Source organism: Phaenicophaeus curvirostris, chromosome 6 (genome assembly GCF_032191515.1).
Source record: "Phaenicophaeus curvirostris isolate KB17595 chromosome 6, BPBGC_Pcur_1.0, whole genome shotgun sequence".
Classification (NCBI taxonomy): domain Eukaryota; kingdom Metazoa; phylum Chordata; class Aves; order Cuculiformes; family Cuculidae; genus Phaenicophaeus; species Phaenicophaeus curvirostris.
The window spans coordinates 37,524,799-37,545,406 of record NC_091397.1 but is presented as its reverse complement, the minus strand read 5'-3'; the positions used below and the strand labels follow the sequence as shown (position 1 = coordinate 37,545,406).

Below are 20,608 nucleotides of genomic sequence, written 5' to 3'. Positions count from 1 at the left end.
GAGGGCTGCAAATTAAGCCAGGTGACTAATCCTTGTTAGGAGAAATCCTAGATGTTTTTTGACGAGCACCTTAGTATTAATACTCCTTTTCCCATTAAGCACAAACCTCCAATGGATTTCTTTTCTAGGGCATTCTTGGAAGGAAGTATAAAGACTGTTTAAAGCCTTGGCATGAATCAGGTGAACTTTTGAACCTGAGTTTCTATTACTAAAAGAAAAACAGAATGTTAAAGAAAATCTCCTGTATATATGATGCAGTATTTCACTGGTATTATTAATTCAAACAATTTCTGTATGAACTTCTGCCAAGTAAGCTTGTTTAGGACCCAGATGAAATTTCTTTGAAGATAATATGGATGCCCTAGATATTTTAAAATATCAGAACATTCTGATCTAGCACACAATACAAATTTATTTTGTCTTTCTCTTAGTTCCGCTACCTATGAGTTAAGAGAGGAAGAACAGCCCAAGGTTAGCATACCAGCTCAGGATTTGGTAGATTCAGATATGAGTCAGCTTTCATTTAAAAATAAAAGTTACTGTTCCTCTTTTCATGAATGTTTAATGAAGGACGTGGTCTATTTTGAGCATATCTCTCTTGCCTCTAATGGCCATGCTCAAGTTCCAGCCCCAGGCCACCACTGTGTAGAGACCCAAGACTGCTGTGTTTACCCATCCCATGGGTGGCACATAATGAGCCCCTCCCACCATGAGTTCTGCACACATGTTAAGTTGGCATCAGCTGGTCTTACTCTTTCCTCAGTATAACTACCACCTCCTCTCCACCCTTATACACTCTCAGCTGCATGGCCAACAGCATTCAAGATGATGCTATGGTGGCTGAAAACAAACTTATTTTTAATTATTTTTAATTATTTTGGATCTACTATTTTTGCCAGTTCTGGTCAGTTTCCTGGTCTGGTTCATTCCCAGAGGCATAAACCTCTCTGCAGATACAACCAAAAGAGGAAGATGACAAGAACCTTTACAAGAAAAGGGTGCGATTATGCTGTGGGGACATTAGTGCTTGAGATTATTCCTAGGAAGCAACAAACACTTCACCCCATCCTCTGGAGAGCAACTCCATCATAACAGTCTGCATGGGCTGCTTTGGGCATAGCAGGAATAGAAGAGCAAAGGGCTCAACTCAGGAGAAAGAGAAATTGATTTAAGTGCTAGCGTGTATGCACTCTCACAAGCACACAAAATCTAGTTTCTCTGGAATATGCATATTTTCTGACCTCTGCTCGTATTTCAGAACAATGTTTTCTCTGAAGCTGAGAGAAAAAGTACTTCAGAGGCATTAAAGAAAGAAACCATTTTAGCACTGCAATACTGGTGCTGAAATCTGACAGGGACCCTTGGAGACCATCAGAGACAGTTGAAGACCCTCAGACCCCACCAGAGACCATCCCAGCCCACTGCAGCCCATTAGCCTCCTCTGGAGTTATTGGGACCCGGAGGTGGCACATTTTCAGTTGGAGACTGACAAAGCCAGTGGAGGTGGCTGTCCTCAGCCACTTCTCACCTCAGCAACTGAATGGGTGCTTGAAGATGAAGCCAGACCCACCCTGGCAGCCACAGAGAATAGAATCATAGAATCATAGAATTATAGAATCATAGAATCATAGAATCATAGAATCATAGAATAACCAGATTGGAAAAGACCCACCGGATCATTGAGTCTAAACATTCCTATCAAACACTAAACCATGCCCCTCAGCACCTCATCCACCAATCCCTTAAACACCTCCAGGGGAAGTGAATCAACCACCTCCCTGGGTAGCCTGTTCCAGTGCCCAATGACCCTTTCTGTGAAAAATTTTTTCCTAATGTTCAGCCTAAACCTCCCCTGGCGGAGCTTGAGGCCATTCCCTCTTGTCCTGTCCCCTGTCATTGGGAGAAGAGGCCAGCACCCTCCTCTCTACAACCTCCTTTCAGGTAGTTATAGACAGCAATGAGGTCTCCTCTCAGCCTCCTCTTCTCCAGGCTAAACAACTCCAGCTCTCTCAGCCGCTCCTCATAAGGCCTGTTCTCCAGCCCCTTCACCAGCTTTGTTGCTCTTCTCTGGACTTGCTCTAGAGCCTCAACATCCTTCTTGTGGTGAGGGGCCCAGAACTGAACACAGGATTCCAGGAGCGGTCTCACCAGTGCCGAGTACAGAGAGAGGGAGAATAACCTCCCTGGACCTGCTGGTCACACCGTTTCTGATACAAGCCAAGATGCCATTGGCCTTCTTGGCCACCTGGGCACACTGCTGGCTCATGTTCAGTCGCTGTCAACCAACACCCCCAGGTCCCTCTCCTCCAGGCAGCTCTCCAGCCAGACTTCTCCTAGTCTGTAGCACTGCATAGGGTTGTTGTGCCCCAAGTGCAGGACCCGGCATTTGGCCTTGTTAAACCTCATGCCATTGGACTCAGCCCAGTGGTCCAGCCTGTTCAGATCCCTTTGCAGAGCTTCCCTACCCTCCAGCAGATCGACACTTCTACCCAGCTTAGTGTCATCTGTAAACTTGCTAAGGGTGCACTCAATGCCTTCATCCAGGTCATTGATAAAGACATTGAACAGGGCTGGACCCAGCACTGAGCCCTGGGGAATCCCACTTGTAATTGGCCTCCAGCTAGATTTAATGCCATTTACCACGACTCTCTGGGCCCGGCCATCCAACCAGTTTTCCACCCAGGAAAGTGTGTGCCTGTCCAGCCCAGAGGCTGACAGTTTCTCAAGCAGAATGCTGTGAGAAACTGTGTCAAAGGCTTTACTGAAGTCCAGGAAGACCACATCCATGAGCCTTTCCCTCATCCAGTAGTCAAGTCATTTTGTCATAGAAGGCAATCAGGTTTGTTTGGCAAGACCTGCCTTTTGTGAATAGCAACAGATCATAAGAGAAGTGAGATGCCCCATCTCTTAAAACATTCAGGATGGAGAGATTTCTCTTCCTTTAGAGAAGAGAAGACTTATCTTCTGGTGAGATTTAAGTTTTGGCCAGATCGGTTGGTAAACAATTCAGGAAATTACTCTATCTCACACCCCCAACTTCACTGTTGCTGGTTTTGGGATCCAGAATTTTAGCGAAGGTCTTGCAGGAATAAAATAAAGAAAAAGAAGAAAAGGAGCACTTGATTTCCCTCAGCTTGCATCCCTACTCTCTTTGGTGGGATATGAGCCACAGGATCAAAGCACAACTAGGAGAGCATTCAAATGCAAATGTACTTTGCCAATGTGCATTGAAGCAGCATTGCACCTCTGGTTCATGAGATGTGTGAGTAGAAGTCTTCATCTTAAAGGTTGGCACAAAACATGAAAGTAGGACCTTGGTGTGAAAACTGGTTCTACTTAAAATATCTCTGTGGGCTCCTGAGCAACTCTGCTTTTAAGGGTTTACATCCCACAGCAAGTAGGAAGTGGGCCATGGTGTCAACTATTTGTGTACACACTGGTTTCTGATGAACAGTGTTATGGGGTTTGTTCCATGTGGAGCCATGGAGCAGAAAGGTAGATATCTATGGGACCCCAGGACTTGCAGCAGACCAGGGAACATATTAAAATACCATCTTGGTGCACCTCAAGGATGTCGCATCATGTTCACCCTGTACACAAGTAAGAACCTTGGGTTTTTTTGGTTTGGTTTGTGGGAGTTTAGTTCTTTTTTTTTTTTTTCTCTCTCTCCATCTTAGAGCAAAAGATATCTAAACAATTGCATCACTTACTCATGTATCTTCATGTCTTTCCAGCTTTCTAACACCTGCCCAGTATTATTGCGCTCAGACAGAACACGAAACCCCACTCAGCACTATGGCAACATGGGCTGGAATGAAAGACCACTCATTCATTCACAGAGAGGTTAGAGCTGAACTGTTGACAGATGGAGAAGCAGCAGCAAGGTGGAGGAAGGCCAGTGTGAACATTGCACAGTCAGGAACACTGCTGCACTCGGGCAGCTGTTTCCATCCAGTCACTTTTCCTGAGCTGAGCAGCCCCAAGTGAAAACTGCCCTCTCCAACAGCCTGAGGAGGCAAAGGGGATCCAATTTACTCACTACTGGAATGCAATTTACATTACTCAACAGTGCATTATTCTTACTGACTAGAGCCTTCAGTGCTTTTTTGTTAAGCAATGGCCCTAAAAGCAGCAGTGGCCAATTTAGAATCTCACAGGAGGTTTTGAGTATGCATTTGCATTAGCTGCAAACCTGATCTAATTTCTATTTACTTCAGACACAGTCAGGGGCAACAGACACGACTTCAATCAGAATCAGGTAGTCTGGGTCAGGTTTTGAGATATACATGGCCTGACTCCTTCCACATAAGTCTTTAGTGAACATTGCAATTCACAGGTGCCATTCAACACGGAAGGCTCAGGACACCTTTACATAAGGCACTGGAGCATGTTATTCTTCAGGGAAGAGCCTCCAGGTCTGGACTCAGAATTAAAAGTGACATCATTGTGGCAAGTAAGGGACTGCAGAAAGGCAGACCATATGCACAAAGGTTGATCCTGAGTGCATGCAGCTTAACAAGCTGAAACTGGCCTAAAAAGCACAGCAGGAGCTGCACTACACCTTGTTAGCTTGCATCTCTCTGTCCTATGCTCCATCACACACTACAGGCTGGCTGCAGCATTTCTTCAGGTTTCTCACCAAGCTGCAAAGAAAAATGTGTCAACAACAAACAGTGGAAGACACAAGTACTACCACAAGTGATGCTGACTACCAGATTTTGTGGTGATTTCATACAGCTTATGTACGGTACTCATGGCACTGCAAAACATGTTGGAAATGGGTTGAACCAAGTTTCATGCAACTCTGTGTTTCCCCCATCCCCTCCTTCAACTCTTCCGCATTATGGAGCATGGAACGATCATCGAGTGTTCAAGAAGGCAGGAGCTGCAGTAACAGTCTCAACCAACTTCCTGAGCCACCAGCTGAAGCAGAACTGTAGTGGTTGATCACCACTATGGAAACTATGTGCCTTCTATTCCTCTTGTCCATCTTCAACTGTATTTCTGTCATTTATCTCAACAGCCACTGTGGGAATATACTGCATACTAAGTATTTTTGTTTCCAGTTATCCATTCTGTCATTGCCGTCAGATTTCAACTCTCTGTAAGTTTTTGTGTAAGTCCAGCTGGTTTTGCTGGAGAGATTGAATGGAGATCAGCATTTCCAGACCATAGCTCTTGTCATCGTAGGGTAAGTGGAATGAATTGTCCTTAAGAGGTTCTGCCTTGATCCCTTAAGTAAGAAGAAAGCTTAGACAATTTGCTTTTTCTCTTCAGGTGAAATGAATTCTAACATAAATGTGTTGACAGAATCACCCAGGAGACCTGGCAGAGTGAAAAATGGAGCTTGGGTTTCCTGTTTCTCTCATTTTGGGTTTCTTATTCACTCTTTTTTAAATCCCTGTTTGTAGCAACAAAAATACAGTCACATGAAAGTTGTCACCACTGAGAGTATTATGGCCCTGCCAGCACTTGGGAATGGGTTTTCTTGTAGGTCTCCTCAACTGAAGATCCCTTGTAGACTCAAACTCTGTTCTACAGACCTGATTATTCTGCCTGGCTCCCTATTTAGGGATTTAAATATTTCTCATGATATATCTAGATGTTTTTTCTCATGGTATTGTATACATTTCCCTAAGGCTAGAGAAACATCATATTTTCACACCTATAACCTAGCACTGAGAAAAAGTTAGAAGTGACCAAATTTGAAAATAAATTCTAAGATAACACGCCCAAGGCTTTTAATAACCCCTGCAGAATTAGGGAAAGGGACAATTAGGTGGAGAAAGTATGTTGTCAGGGAACGGAGCCAGGAAAAGCAGTTGGAGAAGAGGAAAACCTGAAGTGAATGTCCTGGTTTATTGCTGTCATATGTTGAATGACAACTCATCCTGTGGCCAATGTCACAGCTTTGATTATTTGCTTTCTAACCAATGTCTTGCAGATGACTCAGCTTTACTGACAAAATCAGTGTTGTATTAAATGTTACTTCCCAAAGCTGTACTCCAATACAGAGTTAAGGGGCTAAACATTTCCCAGATGGCTTTTATTCCTGTACTTAATAGTAAAAGGCTTACACTAAAGATACTCTGTTGCAATAAATTGCACAGGAATTATTAACAATGGAATACAGTGCCAGAAAAGGCGTCTGGAACAGTATCTTGGAAAGGATCTGTTCACTTTGCACTTTATTTTTTTAGGTTATTGTGATCTGGTTTTGTTATAGCTTCATCATTTATTTGTTGATGACTTGTACAAATGGTATTCATGAAATGAGACAACTCACTTGATTTTCAATTATTTAAGAAGCAACAAAGGTTTTCTTCCATGGAGACAAATATATAGTTGAAGTACTAGTAAGCATTCAACTATTTTCTCCTTCCCTGTAGCCCAAAATATCTCTTCCAGTCTTATCTGCTTTCCTTATAAAACCTGTGCCAATTTATTTTCCAACAGTAAAATGTAGCTCTAATTTTCTACGTTTATTTCATGAAAATACATTCCCTAAACAGATGACCAACAACCACAAAAGTGATAAAATCCACATAGATATCTACAATTGCAAAATCCACTGATCATCAGATTTTCTCTTACTAGCAGTGTGGAATAAAAGAAGTGAGGACTCAGCTCAGAAAAGCACTTAAGAATTTGCTTTTGAAAAAGCCATCACTTGGGCCTCTTGCTGAAAGAGGCTTATCATGCATGTTTACAAAAATAAAGTTAAATTTGGGCACACTTTAACAGCTTCCCAAAGCATCCTTCAGTACTGAGGGTCCTATCGTTTTGTGCCAGTCTGTGAAACTCTGGGCCTCTTGTGTTTGTTTTATTCTCAACACCTTAGATCCTGCTGAAGTCAGCTGATGTTTCCAGTGCTTCCTGAATGCTTGCCTGTGGTACTTAAAACTGGCAGACAAAAGCAAAATCACACCAAAATCACAATGTTTAGGCATTAGAGCAAATCCACATAATGGCCTTGATTCTGCAGCTGCTGCTTAATGAGAGACCAAAAAGTAAGAAAGACCTACTTCAGAAAGAAAAAAATTAATCCAAACCACCCAATAGTCTTGCTCAGGCATTGACAGTATTTCTTAAAAAGATGGGTTAATCTTTGGGTTTAAGCATGTTGCCTCAATGGAACACACATGATGACACTACAGAATCAATGAGAAATATCTGAAGCTAGCTTTAATTCAAGCAAAACCAGTTTAAAGTTCCAAAGCAGATAATTTTCCTAAAGACACTATCTATACAATGAACCATACCTAACTAACTGCTCCACTGTTCTTCCTTTGAGACAGTGGCTCTAAACCTGCTGTTTCTACTCGGTTAGTTCCTCATGTTTCCCCTGCCCATATCAAAGGAAGCAGTAATTTGCTGCCAATATTTGACAAGGCGTTACCAGCTGTAGATAAAAAAGAAACTAGATTTTTAACACCTCAATGCAGAAATGCAGATTTTTTTTTTAAATTTCTCTCAAGTTCCTGCATGCTGTCCACCATACAAATGTTTTCTATATTGGAGAATAGAACTTCTCAGGCCACTCCTCCACACCACTCACACTGACTGAAATCAGCCATGTAAGTTCCTGAGTTTTATTCCTTGTGTTCAGCTATAGGATCACATCACTGTCCACAAGCTGAAACAAACAGGAGATTCAGGCTAAACAGACTGGCAAACAGAGCTTTCACTGACCAGCTTGCTAGAAGCCAGGCCCCAGAGAAGTGCTCATTTTCCCACATCTCTATTGAAGTAAGATGAACCGACTGCTCAGCGCTGTAGTACATTTAGGTGTATGCAGGAGGCACCATGTGTCACATAAGATCCCACAAGCTGCTTTCCCTCCCATGAGAATGAACATGGAGGAGGATTCTTCCTGTCTAGCACACTTGGCTGTTTATTTAAAGTACCACTCCTCGGAGTTGAAGAAAATCCCATAAAAACAGAAAGCTCTCATCAATTTTAACTGTCTGCTATTAGAAAGCAAATCATGGGCTGATTTTGTCACATAAATCAGATGTTGCATGAGGCTTATTTTAAACTACAGCCTCTTACATCACCCTGACATGTCTAGTACACTGATTGATGCTCCCTGGACTGGATTCTTCTTTGTGTTACATTCCTTTTATAATTTCCAGGCAGGGAGTGTCAAAGTAGATAAAGGTTATGTTTATGTGTTAAGATAACAAACAGCAGGCTAGATCTACACACAGTTACACATGGATGTGTACAAAGGGGGGTCTCTGGGAGACTTAGAAACAAGATAGGAGTCACTTTGTATATTATAATCCGATGTAATGAAGTCTTTCAGTCTCACTACCAGCTGTGAAATCCAAAAGCAGAAATAAGCAAGGCAAAAACCTTTTAAAGCTCTTTCTCTTGTAGCAATAGAAATACTAATATGCAATGTATGATAATGCATATTGCCATTCAAACAAGGTCATAACAGCCTATGGTGATGCTGCAGTGTTCCTAGACATTCACCATGTTCATTTTTTACCTCCAGTCATCCTTTGAGAGATTAGATAAAATATTCATCTCTTCATCATCTTGCAAAAGACGATATGCCGCACTAACGTGGTGATTTTCAAGCACAGACCGGTCATTATATAGAATGGCTGAGTCTGACCTAGCATTTAAAAGAAAACATAGCAAAGGTTATGTTTCTTCCATGTCCAAAGAGTCTCACATTCAGAAGTTTCCCTTTGGTCAGCTTTAGAGTTAGCACATGTGTAAGCATATTAAGAGCATTTGTAATGCTTTGTTCATTGCCATTATTCAATAAAAGAAAACTAAGATCAAAATTCACTGCAAAACCTGTTTCATCATCTGAAACACATATAATCTCTTAAAAACACCACTGAGATCCGTGAGAGATAGGGACACTTAGAGTTGAATCAGGAGGCTCTTTTCCAAGTCTTGTAGAGGTTGCTCTCGTATTAAAGCTTGGCTCTACCCAAGGAAGCAACTGCAAGGTGCATCCCAATATTGTTTTCAGCAAATTAGTTGCAAGCAAGACAGAACTGAACCACTTTCTGTCACCTGTGCACTAGACTATACTTTCCTGAAGGGAAATTGTCTGGGGCATAGAGTAGGGCTGAAAGCACTTCACACCTTATTTAAAGCTCCAGGGCATAGGTCTGAGATTGATGAATGGCTAGAATAGTCTGAAGACAAAGTTCTTGCTGGAAGTTAATGGCAACAGAGGGAGAGGATAATTTGTTACAGTCCCCACTCAGTTCTTCTTCCCAGAAAGAAGTGGATGTTTTTCTCCCTTGACACTTCAACCTATCAGATGTTCAGTGTTACAGAAAATAAATTACAATTGTCCCTTCCTGAATTCTTCTGCAACTATTTGGGAAATACAGCAGCTTCCCAATTATCACACACATGAAGCTGTAAGAAGTGGAGTGGGGATCGGCCCAGAACAGAGACAGAAACTTCTTTCTATCTTCCCAAGCTTTCCTGATCATGTGTGTGATTTATCCTAACAACCTACGTATGTATCTCTGTGATACACAGCACGATTCAGCTAACATACTCCAGGCATCTAATTTATGGTAAGATGCAATGCATCCTAGAAATGCCCAAGTGTGCAGTATCAGCGGAGGACATTTAGACATTGTGTCACTGCTGTCAGTATACACCTGTTGTCTAAACCCCACACAGATATTATATACCCAGTTCCTACTGCAACTAAGGGCTTTACAACTTTTGCATACTTCTGAATTTTGCTGCGAACTTATCTTCTCCTTATTTCTTCCACTGACCCAAAAGCCTTCTAGAAGATTCTGAATTAAAAACATAGGCAATTCAGTCTGTTTTGTAGTCAGCTAATTACTGTCTAGCAATTTGTAAAGCTTGTATAAAGCTTGAAAACATGATATCCCTGAACTGGAAACTGTAAACATGTCCCCTTGCTACAGGTATGGTTTTCCACTAAAGTAAAAATAGCATGCGCAACGATGGCATTCACTGATGAATACAGATCCTGTTGAATTCTTGATTTATGCAGTTCACGTTTGATTCTTCAACAAGGAGAAAAAATTGTTGAATTACAGTATCTTCTCCAAAACTATACCTTCATCCAAATACTGTAATATCTACAGCAATTTGCCTTTGGGACCTTTGCACTTTGATATATTTTTGGACCATAGTTTTGTTGACTATTAATATGAAACAATATTCAGGAAGCTAGAATACATGCATTCCATTGTGAGTGGGTAGGCAAGAGAAAATTAAATGCAAGCTAAGGGAGTGAACTTGCCTCCTATAACACCTGAAAGTAAAAGATCCTACACTGTTCCTACTGCTGTTCTCCCAAGGTCTTCCCCTTCATTTCCCAGCCCTTCATTGTGAATTACAAAGGCCTTACCGTGTCTGGATGTGAAAGTTGTTGGTTGTTCCAGTGTGTTCATAGTCATGGATAGCAGCTGCGAAGATCATAGCGAAGATCTCCAGCTCTGTCAGCCAGTGCTGAAAAAAATGTTGCAGAGCAATCAGATAAGCTTTCATCTTCCCAGGCATTAAGGCTTTTGTCTTTTAAGGCAAGTTATCTGATGCTGACAGTCAATGCTGCACATCATAGCCTTTCCCCTGCAGTCAGCTGTTTTAGAGCAATCTTCTCTGGCTGACAGACAAATCTGAAGCAGTGTTTTTCCTGAAGCTTCATCTAAATAAATGGAACTCCAGCAGAAACGTATTTTCAGGGGCTAATAAGGCTTAAGGCACAGCAAAGAGAACTATGTACCTTTCTTAAAGAGCCATGTGTGAGGAAGAGAAAGAGGAAAACCTCAAGAAAATAAAGGCTCTTCAAGTGGAGCTTGATAATACATGTGCAGGTATGTACATAACACCAAGGCAGGTATAATACTTTCAGCTCAGCTTAGGTGCGTAGCAGAGACTCACATACAGAAGAATGTCACTAATTTCCAGTAATTGCAATTATTTGTCAGTCATGGAATCATGAAGAGAAGAGGAAACACAACCTCACAAGTTGTACATCCTGTTAATCATTTATAGAAACTTTTCAGAAAGCCTTGAGATGTTCTTTTTACCTAATTGCCTAGTCAAAGTCTTAATTTTCAATGCTTCAATCCCTTTGATTCTGATTTGTAAATGATTCAGATTCCTCTGAGTCAATTGATGACTTCATGTCTGGGTTTCCACTGGTCACACATAAAAAGTGCTGTTAACATCAAGTACATTAGAGACAAAAGCTCTAGATACTGTAGATGCTGTGAATGTTTGTATGAAATGCTTTAATGTGTTACACTTAGAGAAAATCTTTCCCACGGTGGTTGCCAAATGTTTTTGTAACAGCTCATTGTCAACGTGCAAACATTTTGATAGACATTCATATACCAATTACCTTTAATTCAACAGCCAGTAAAGGCAGTATGGTTTCATGAATCTATTCTAGACATCTATTATAGCTCAGGGAGCCACCACTGGTCTGTTAACCACATGTACGGGAAGCACAAGTACCTGTGGGGTCTGCACATCGCCTCTGCAGCTCTCCTGCCTTTCACAGTCATCTCTACATAACCAAAGAAGAATGAAGTAAATTTCAGTATTAAAGATCTCCTTACACTAAAGACACAATTTAAAATATTGCCACAGATACTTTACACAATGCCACTGACCACAATCAAGGTAGGTCTTGACTTTCTTTTTTTTTGAGAAAGACAGAGAAGACAATGAAGATATCAAGAAATGATCAGACACAGAAAATGAGCTATTTTCTCATTTCTGCAAAACTGGTCCAGGACAGGTGGTGGAGAAATCTGTGATGTTTCTGTTTCCGAGCGTGACTTGTGAATAAGGAATGCTTTACAGCTGATGAAGGACATGATTTCAACTTTCAAGCAACAACTTCTGGCAACTGCAATGGAGGAAAAAAGGAACTATCCTGATCTGGAGTTCAGTTCCTCAACCATGTTCTGCCCTTCCCCCAGTGCAATGGGTGCAAATGACAGAAAAAGTCAGGCTCAAGCCTTAGGAACAGGCAGAGCGATTCTGCATTATGCATGCAGATCTACAATGGGACAGGCCCTGCTAGTCCCATGCGTCAACTTCAGACCTTCTGGGCATTATCTGAGCAGTCCTACTCCAACAGGATCTTATGGCCCAACTTTTTAAACAGCCCTAAAGCAAGGAGCTCTGTGCTGGAGGTCTCTTACCTCATCATTGAAGACATATACAGGAAAAGTGCTAACTCGCACACCCTATCAAAGCACCACTTGTTGAACAAGATCAGGTAATGAAGGTTTTCAAGTAGGGTGTAATACACCTGAGAAGACACAGTACATCTTATGACAGCTTTTGAGGATAACTATTCAGAATATAGACTGGGATTACAGTCATGAACTGTTGGTAACAAATCAATTGCTGTAAGCAGCACAAAGTCCAAATAGGCTTGTGCATAACAGGAGGGAAATACCAGCTAAATAATTGGAACCTTTTAGTCCCTTTCTTCTGCTATAGCTTTGCAATGAAAAACACACAAGAAGGCAAAAAGCCTGCAGAGAATGAAGGCAATCTCTGTGATGGACTTCATCTTGGGAACAGAGAGCTGGTTTTAAAGAACAAAGCCACCAAGAACTATTAGGAAAGCAGCAGGACACTGCCACAGGTGGAAAGAGAGAGGAAACAGGAATGGTTTTCATTTCTGAAGGGCAGACAACTTGTCTTTCTCAGACACACAAGAAATACAAAGAATTTTCTACCAAGCCAAGGCACTGGTATGTAAACAAAAGGATCAATGCGTACAGAAACTAAAAAGAAAGAGGAAAGACTAGCATTTCCAAACCTAGCAAAACATATTGATGCATTTCCAAGAAAACATTGCAAAGGACAGACAGCAATAATTAGCCTGCTTCCTTCCCCATAGTTTGTGATCCTTTATTCCAAAGTAGTTACCATTTTGAAAGCTCATGATCATCTGCTTATTAATCGTAACAGTCTAGAGGACAAGAGGATTTAACTTCCCTTTGGAATAAACAGACGTGACACAAGTCTGCACTTCTGCAGTTTTACAGGTCTGCTGCAGGACATGTACTCCTGTAATACTTGACAGTATCAGAGAAAGAATTCTTAAGTTCTACCATTTGCACTTCATTGCCTGGAGTCACAAAGAAACCATATGGCAATGCCTAATAACTGTAAAGATTAATCATAAAATAGTACCAAAGAAAGTAATAATCACAGCTGAATGACAGAGTCAAATAAAGGAAAGAATGAAATGAACAAAAATTGTGTCAGTCCTTGGAAGTTCTTCCTACACGTCATGCTTGTAGACCAGTCCTCTAAGAGACAAACATCAGAGTCATTCCAAATTCTCTTTCAATATTATACCTATGAGAGAACCGAAGAGAGTCTAGTTCATGCAATTGAGTACAACAATTTCCAAGGCATCATCTGCAGGAAAAAAACTAACAGGAAAACTAGACATATTTCAGGCACTGCAAATGATTACAGGAAAAGAAGTTTTTTTAATTGAAAAGGAATGAGAAAAAAAAAGAAGACTGGAATAAAATGATCAAGGGAGCTGGTAAATAATAGGATCAAATATTTGACAAAGGCAAATAACTCTGTAAAGAAAAAACAGACAATAGTTTCTTCCTTTTGAGACTGGAACAAATGACCAATACACACACTACTAAACTCTGAAAAACAGTACTTCTTCCACATTGCAAATAACTACTTGACAAGATAAATGAGGGCTTTTTTCTATTTTATTGTATGATTTTTTTCATCAGTTTTTGTCTTCAAAGACTGGTGAAACTTCTATTCTTCAGAAGACTTCTATTCTTCAGAAGAAGAATAATTAAACCAAGGGTCCCAACATGCCTTCTGAAACCAAAGACTCATGTTCCAGCATGTCCAAGTTCCTTGCATAAATATCATGAAATTGATGAACTGAACGACTATGTACACTAGAGTAAGGATAAGATATTGATTTAAGCTAATTCTGGACACAGGAAAATGTCTCCTAGCGTTCTTTACCATGTCTGAACTTCCTATGCATGTGAGAAGCTAACCCTGTTGTGAGCAGCAGCTTAGAATCGATGACCTCTAGATATTATCTTCAATGTACATTAATCTATGAGTGTGGAGATTGTTCTATTCCACAGGGAAGGTGGGCTGAAAACTAAAAAAAAAAGGGGAAAAGCAAGAAAAAAAAATTAAAAAAGCATTCTAACAAGGGAAGCAAAGCTGAGGTGTCAGTGTTGACACACAATTTTGCAAGTCCCTTGGTCCTGGTAGCAGAAGAGTGGTTTCTTCTTCTGCTACATTGGATCCTAAACCAAATGCCACATATCCTTTTGCTGTGGGAACTTTAGTCCTTGAGATTATTCCTGGGGAAAAAAAAAACAAAGACTTCACTAAGTCTTCGGGAGTGCAAATCCATCAGAACGGTCTGCACGGGCTGCTTTGGACATAGCTTATTACAGCAGGGATACAAAAGCAAAGGGCTCAACTCAGGCAAATGAGGCACTGACTTCAGTGTCAGAATGTGCATGTGCTCATAAGCGCACAAATTCTAGTTTTGATTTATAGATGTAAATCTAGAACGTGCTCATTCTCCCTATATTTCAGAACATCGTTTCCTCTAAAACGGAGAGGAAAAATGCTTCAGAGACATTAAAAAATAAAGCATTTTAATACTGAAGAGTTTGTATTTCCCACTTCAAAAATTAGGCATCACAATAGCAGGTGACTTGGAAAGGCACACAAACACAGATAATTTACTGGTCATAGATAATACATGAGATAATATCTCCGCAGACACAGGCTAGAGGATGACAGCTTTGTGTATTTGTTGCCAGGTTGAGATAAGGCTGAGGAACTTTACAGTGAGAATTTTAGATAGATATTTCTCCTTTTCTTGGTTTTCCTTCTCAGTCAGATTGGAGCCGGGGATACACACAGCTGTTACTTTTTTCCCTGGATAGGGCCTTTGTTTCTGTCATTGTCTTCAAGGCCTGCACAGCACATTATGTTGATGCAGTCTTCGTGCTGTGTGGCAGCCCTGGCTAAACTGTCCCCAGAAACTGTTTGCAAGAGATGTTTCCAGTGAGGTACTCAACTACATCTCTGTGCTGTACACCTTGAGCATTCTGTACTATTTATTGTCTCCACTGTGTGGGCTAGTAAATTTCTGAGCCACCAGCTGAAGCCAAACTGCAATGGTTGATCAGCACTCTGGAGCCTGTCTGCCTCAAATTCCTCTTGTTCATCTTCAAATTATTTCTGTTGTATGTCTTTACAGCCACTGTAGGAATGTACTGCGTACTAAGTATTCTTGTTTAAACCATCCATCCATTCCTGTCATTGTTGTCAGACTTCAGCTATCTGCAAGTTTTTCTGTAAGTCAGTTCAGCTGGTTCTGCATTTCCCGAGAATGGATCTTGTCATTCTCAGGGAAGTGGAATAAATTGTCCTTTGGAGGTACTGCCTTGCTCCCTTAAGTAAGAAGAAAACTTAACAATTTGCTTCTTCACTTCAGGTGAAATGAATTCCAACATAAACGTGTTGGCAGAATCACCCAGGAGATCTGGCAGAGTGAAAAACAGGGCTTGGATTTCTCATTCATCCTCTTTTAGATCACTGTGAAAAGTTACTTAGATCTTCACCTACCTTCTATTTCTAAATAATCCCAAGTCTCCATTTCCATTAGCACAGCCATGTCAAATGAAGTTTGTCAACAGTAAAAGCAGATTCTAGTGTGGGTAATCATAATCTCCTTACTGAGCAAAACCTGTTGTAATCTCATTATGTATTCAGGATGCCAACTCCTGTACTTACCGCTATGCCTGTCTTGAAAAGTAGGTAATGGACCGTCTGTGTCACGTCTGCGGCATGCATTAGGTTGTGATAAGGATTTTTGTGTTTACTATAGCCAACTTCCAGAGCTTCCACAAAGGACACCAGGGCAGATATAGGGATCTGAGGAAACAAGCACAGAATTACAACCAAAATAATCCCCTTTAATAGCTAGAATTCAGATGGGAACATTTGGAACAGAGGCCCTAGACAGCAGTTTGTACTTCACTAATAAATAACACACTAAAACATCTGAAATTGGCACTCAGGAGAGAGAGTGAATCCAGGTTACTTCCTCAAACCAGCTTTCCCATCCCTAATTACATTATGGATGAATCATTCCCTCACATAAACACACATAAGCAAGTATACTATCAAATGCTGTCTGGAAGACATGTGCAGTATGAAAAGTAGCATAGAACACTTGATTAGTTGCCCCTGGAGAAATATTTCTAACTAGGCCATAAGAATCAACCTGTTCACCTCACAAACCGCTGGAATACACCTCTGCCTTACTATTCACAATCAAGATTTTCTAATGAAACATATCATATAGCAAGTTTGAGATACTCTACTATGAGGGGTATAATTTATCAGACTTCTGTTTCTTCACAGTAAAATAGTAGCCTTCACAGTAGCCTCCCCATCCTATGGACTTGCTGTACTTTTCTGACTCCAAGAGTAGAACTGCACAACTCAAGGAAATGCAATTTAGAAGACTACCAGAGAGGAAACTATGCAGGTGGTGTCAGCTGCAAAGATGCAGCTGGTAACATGACTTCTCCAGTTTCATCTGCTCAAATGGCAAATTCCGTAAATGCCCATATTTCCATAGTTAGAGGAGCATTGCTGTTCTCCTCTTACATATGTATCAAGGGAGGATGCAGTTCTGACCAGTTACATTCTTCAAACTTTTCTCATCAGGCACAAGGTTTTCCAGAAGAAAGTACAGGAGGCACAGATCTGTAAACCCTTTCCAGCCAAAGTGAGTGGACGCTCCCAGAGAGTGGAATTGCCAGTGGAGGAAGGGACAGTAGAGTATTTGTGTGGGGAGAATGGTTAAGACCTGAGAGCAATGTTTCTGCCATCCAAATTTAAGTCTGCTCAGAGCTGGAGGTAAAGATGTAGGATTTTTTACCTGCAAACTGTAGCAAATATAGATTCATAGAATGGTTTAGCTTGGAAGGGACTTTTAAAAGCCATTAGTCCACCCCCCTTGCAATGAGCAGGGACATCTTCAAGCAGATCAGGTTGCTCAGAGCCCTGCCCAACCAGACCTTGAATGTTGACAGGGGTAGGGCTTCTACCATCTCTCTGGACAGCCTATTGCAGTGTTCCACCACCCTCATTGTAAAAAATTTCTTCCTATATCTAGTCTAAATCTACCCTTTCTTAGTATGATGCCATCATACTAAGATGTGAGGAAAGTTTAACAAAACTTGAGATGGAAGAAGAGATCTGTCTTCTAACTACTGACCTTGAAACGGTTGATCAGATCATAGCGTGTGAGAAGTTCATAGAAAATGAATTTCAGTGCGTGATCTCCACTGGCATCATTTAGTGCAAACACGTCAAAGGACCACTTGTCTACATTCTGCAAGAGTAGGTAGAAAAGACAGTTAATATGGTCATTCCTTTTCCAATGATAACTCAATTTCTATCACATCTACAAACAGAAAATCAGAGTGGCAACATAAGTAATAGGTTTTTTTCAACTTCTTCAATTCCATTTAACCAACAGAGTCTAATTTACTCCTCGGTGTTGTATGACTTGCATTTAAGAAGCCTCTATTAAAAGCACATAAGCTATTTATTTATTCTAAACATGATGATTCTCCATCCTGGTTTGTTTTAGTACCTGAAACACTGGGATGGCCCTATTGTGGCTGATTTTACACTTCTTTGTCCCATACCTACATGCTACATCTAGGAAAAATAATATTAACTTTGAAGGAAACAGGAATAATAAATATATGCTTTTAAATGATATTAAAGCCTCTGGATTTTACTGTCCCTATATTGTTTTTGTGAAGAAAGTACTCAAAAGCTTCCTTCATGCTTAAAACAGAATAAGGTGATATGTTTTTTGCAGTTAAAAAACATACAGGCAGCTATGTAAGGGGATTAAATCATGGACTTCAATCTGATGGATCGAAGACATTATCTTGAGTTAGCTGTTTCTTTATATATCCTTTTTGGTTACACAACTGGGTGCCCACGAGGGTAATTACAGTGTATTATTGGCTAAAGGTAACTGTCCATAAAGCTATTACTAACATATTATTGGCTAAACTACCACGCATGCTAAGAAACCAAGTTACACTAAAATTAACTATGTTGATATTTCTCTTCCTTTGTTTTTCTTTCAGTTGGCACTTGTTCCCACCAAACTAGCTCTTGCATTCCTTTCGGCTGGCTTTTGTTTATCAGAAGGCTGTCTCTGTTTCAAGGCCTTCTCAGAGTTGCTCGGTATCAACTAGGCCCATAGCATCAAGGCCTTCTCTGTAAAACGTCTCCATACCTATGGTCATATATTCATGGAATCATAGAACCATGAAGTTAGAAAAGACCTTTGAGATCATCAACTCCAAACATACCTGTCAACTGCTAAGTCATGTCCCCAGGCACCTCACTTACCCTGCCTTTTAAACACCTCCAGGGATGGTGACTCAACCACCTCCCTGGGCAGCCTCTTCCAGTGCTTGATAACCCTTTCAGTGAAGAAATTTTTCCTAATGTCCAATATAAACTTCCCCTGATGCAGCTTAAGGCTCTTGTCCTATCACCCGTCACTTGTGAGAAGTGGTTTTAACTACTTACTGTTCAGCCAACCAAAATAGTAACTAACTAGAACTATCTTGCTAGACTCAAAGAGCATCTTAGTTCATTCTGATTTAAATATTAATCCTGAACTGTGATTGCAGCCTAAACTGCTCAAAGCAGCATAACCCTAACTTTCCTGTTTTTTTTTTTAATTTTAAAGATAAGTGAGTCCACTGGGGCTTTCAGAAAACTACAGAGCAGGAGAAAATCACAGGAATCCTACATTAAGTGCTAACAATGATATGAAAAGCAACCTTTATAACAGGAGAGTAAATATCTAACCCCAGATGGGAAAATTCAGGTCAGTTGTAAATGATATATTAATGCTGCAGGTTGCTCAGTCAAGAGACTGAGGAGGGAAAGTTCACTTCTCATCTCATGAAGCTGAAGTATAAGGTATAAATTTTCTTGCAGAAGGTTGAGTTCAAATTTCAGCTCTTAGGGAAGGCCATGGGAAATGACAGCACTTGTTGTCTAGAAAGATAAAACCTCTTGATCTCAGAACTGGATGTTCCTGAAACCCTATGAACCTTTCTCTCCTGGCCCTAGCATCAAAGAGGAGAGGTGTGAAAGGAGTGATAGCTAGAAGAATGATATGCAGATCAGTCACACAGCTGGACCTGGCACAGGACCAGCTCTTAGTCTCACTTGCCTGCTAAGAACTTTGATGTACTCCTTGCAGAGATTTATCCAAATGACTTTCCTTAAGCCACATATTAAAGACTGACATCTGTACACTGAAGTTTCTCTCCATTTTCATATGCTGTTCCAGACTCCCTTTTCCTTGTGGCATTTTCACCATGAAAGAAACATGACTGCATTTCACACATGCATGTGTTTAGATGCTCTCAGTGCAACAAATAGTGTCGGCTAGACATAATATTTACTATTGTTAAGGATTAGAATCTATCTAAAAATCAGCCATCACTTTTAGCATTACCAAAAATGCTAAATTACAACTATCTACTGAGCTCTTGAAGCCTAATCCAGCTTTGATGCTTGTTGTCATGGTCATGTTCCAGGTAAGGACCTAACTTCAAGTCAAATCAAAGGACTGTGACCTTTAACTGCCTTGCAGTTTGTCACTCACACATCAGAGTAGCTATAGGACTTCTTATGTTCTGAATGAGACCGACATGTTATGGTACCATGTCTCTCAAGCATGGTGATGATTCTGGCAACCTTGCTACTTACATAGTGTTGACTATGCATACACAGAGCTGAGTATGCCTCTTGTGGAGGTACAGTCCATACAGAAACTAATAAGTGAGTGAATAGCAAGGATGCTGAAAATTCAGCTCTGCTTTCACCTGTCCCAGTAAATCATTTGCCTGCTGAGCAGTTGATATTACAAGCTATGTGGAGCCCACAGACTAAATGCAGGGTCAAGCTTCCCCAAAGATGATTTGTGGCCCAAATCACAGAACAGCAATCAGAAATTGCAGTTTCAATAGGGGTTAGAGAGGAAAAACAACTGTGAGAGGAAAAAGTTCCAACACAAAAGCCCTTGAACAAACTTAGAAATGGGTGGAACGGGGAAATAATGTCCAAAGCATCCATCTAATAAATTTAAAGTATTTTCCTGGTTTTTGAGTATTTTTATTTTGCAATCAATTATCTCAGTCAATGATGCAAATTAATTTAAAGCTTGCATGTATACACTGATTTCATTTTGGGTCTTATGGCATTGAAAATAATGTTTCAACTATGGTAAAATTTAACGCACTGTAAGGCAATCCTTCCCTGTAGAAATAAAATGAGTTTATTCCTTCATATGTTTTTCCTGTAGTTAATGCTGTGCCCTTGCAGCAGATAAAATTTACCAGATTGTGAAATTGAAGAATAGTACAACAGAATTGTTCTTTCACATGAAATAATGGTTTACCACATAGGTGATAAATTTCACAGTAAAACTATTTAGATTTTACTGAGGGAGAAATCCTTGCTCTTTTCAAGTCAC

General features: G+C 40.5%; 1 protein-coding gene across 6 annotated transcripts in view; it reads right to left on the bottom strand.

Annotated features, from left to right (window-relative positions):
• The window catches only part of PDE1C (phosphodiesterase 1C), a 300,480-nt gene that overhangs the window by 49,134 nt on the left and 230,738 nt on the right, over positions 1-20,608 (bottom strand). For all 6 annotated transcript variants that reach the window (XM_069859824.1, XM_069859830.1, XM_069859827.1 and 3 more), the window contains 4 exons: positions 17,303-17,419; positions 15,808-15,948; positions 10,373-10,473; positions 8,498-8,626 (listed from right to left, as the gene is read on the bottom strand). In XM_069859824.1, the coding sequence (XP_069715925.1) occupies positions 8,498-8,626; positions 10,373-10,473; positions 15,808-15,948; positions 17,303-17,419 (488 nt within the window). The remainder of the gene's footprint in view (positions 1-8,497; positions 8,627-10,372; positions 10,474-15,807; positions 15,949-17,302; positions 17,420-20,608) is intronic.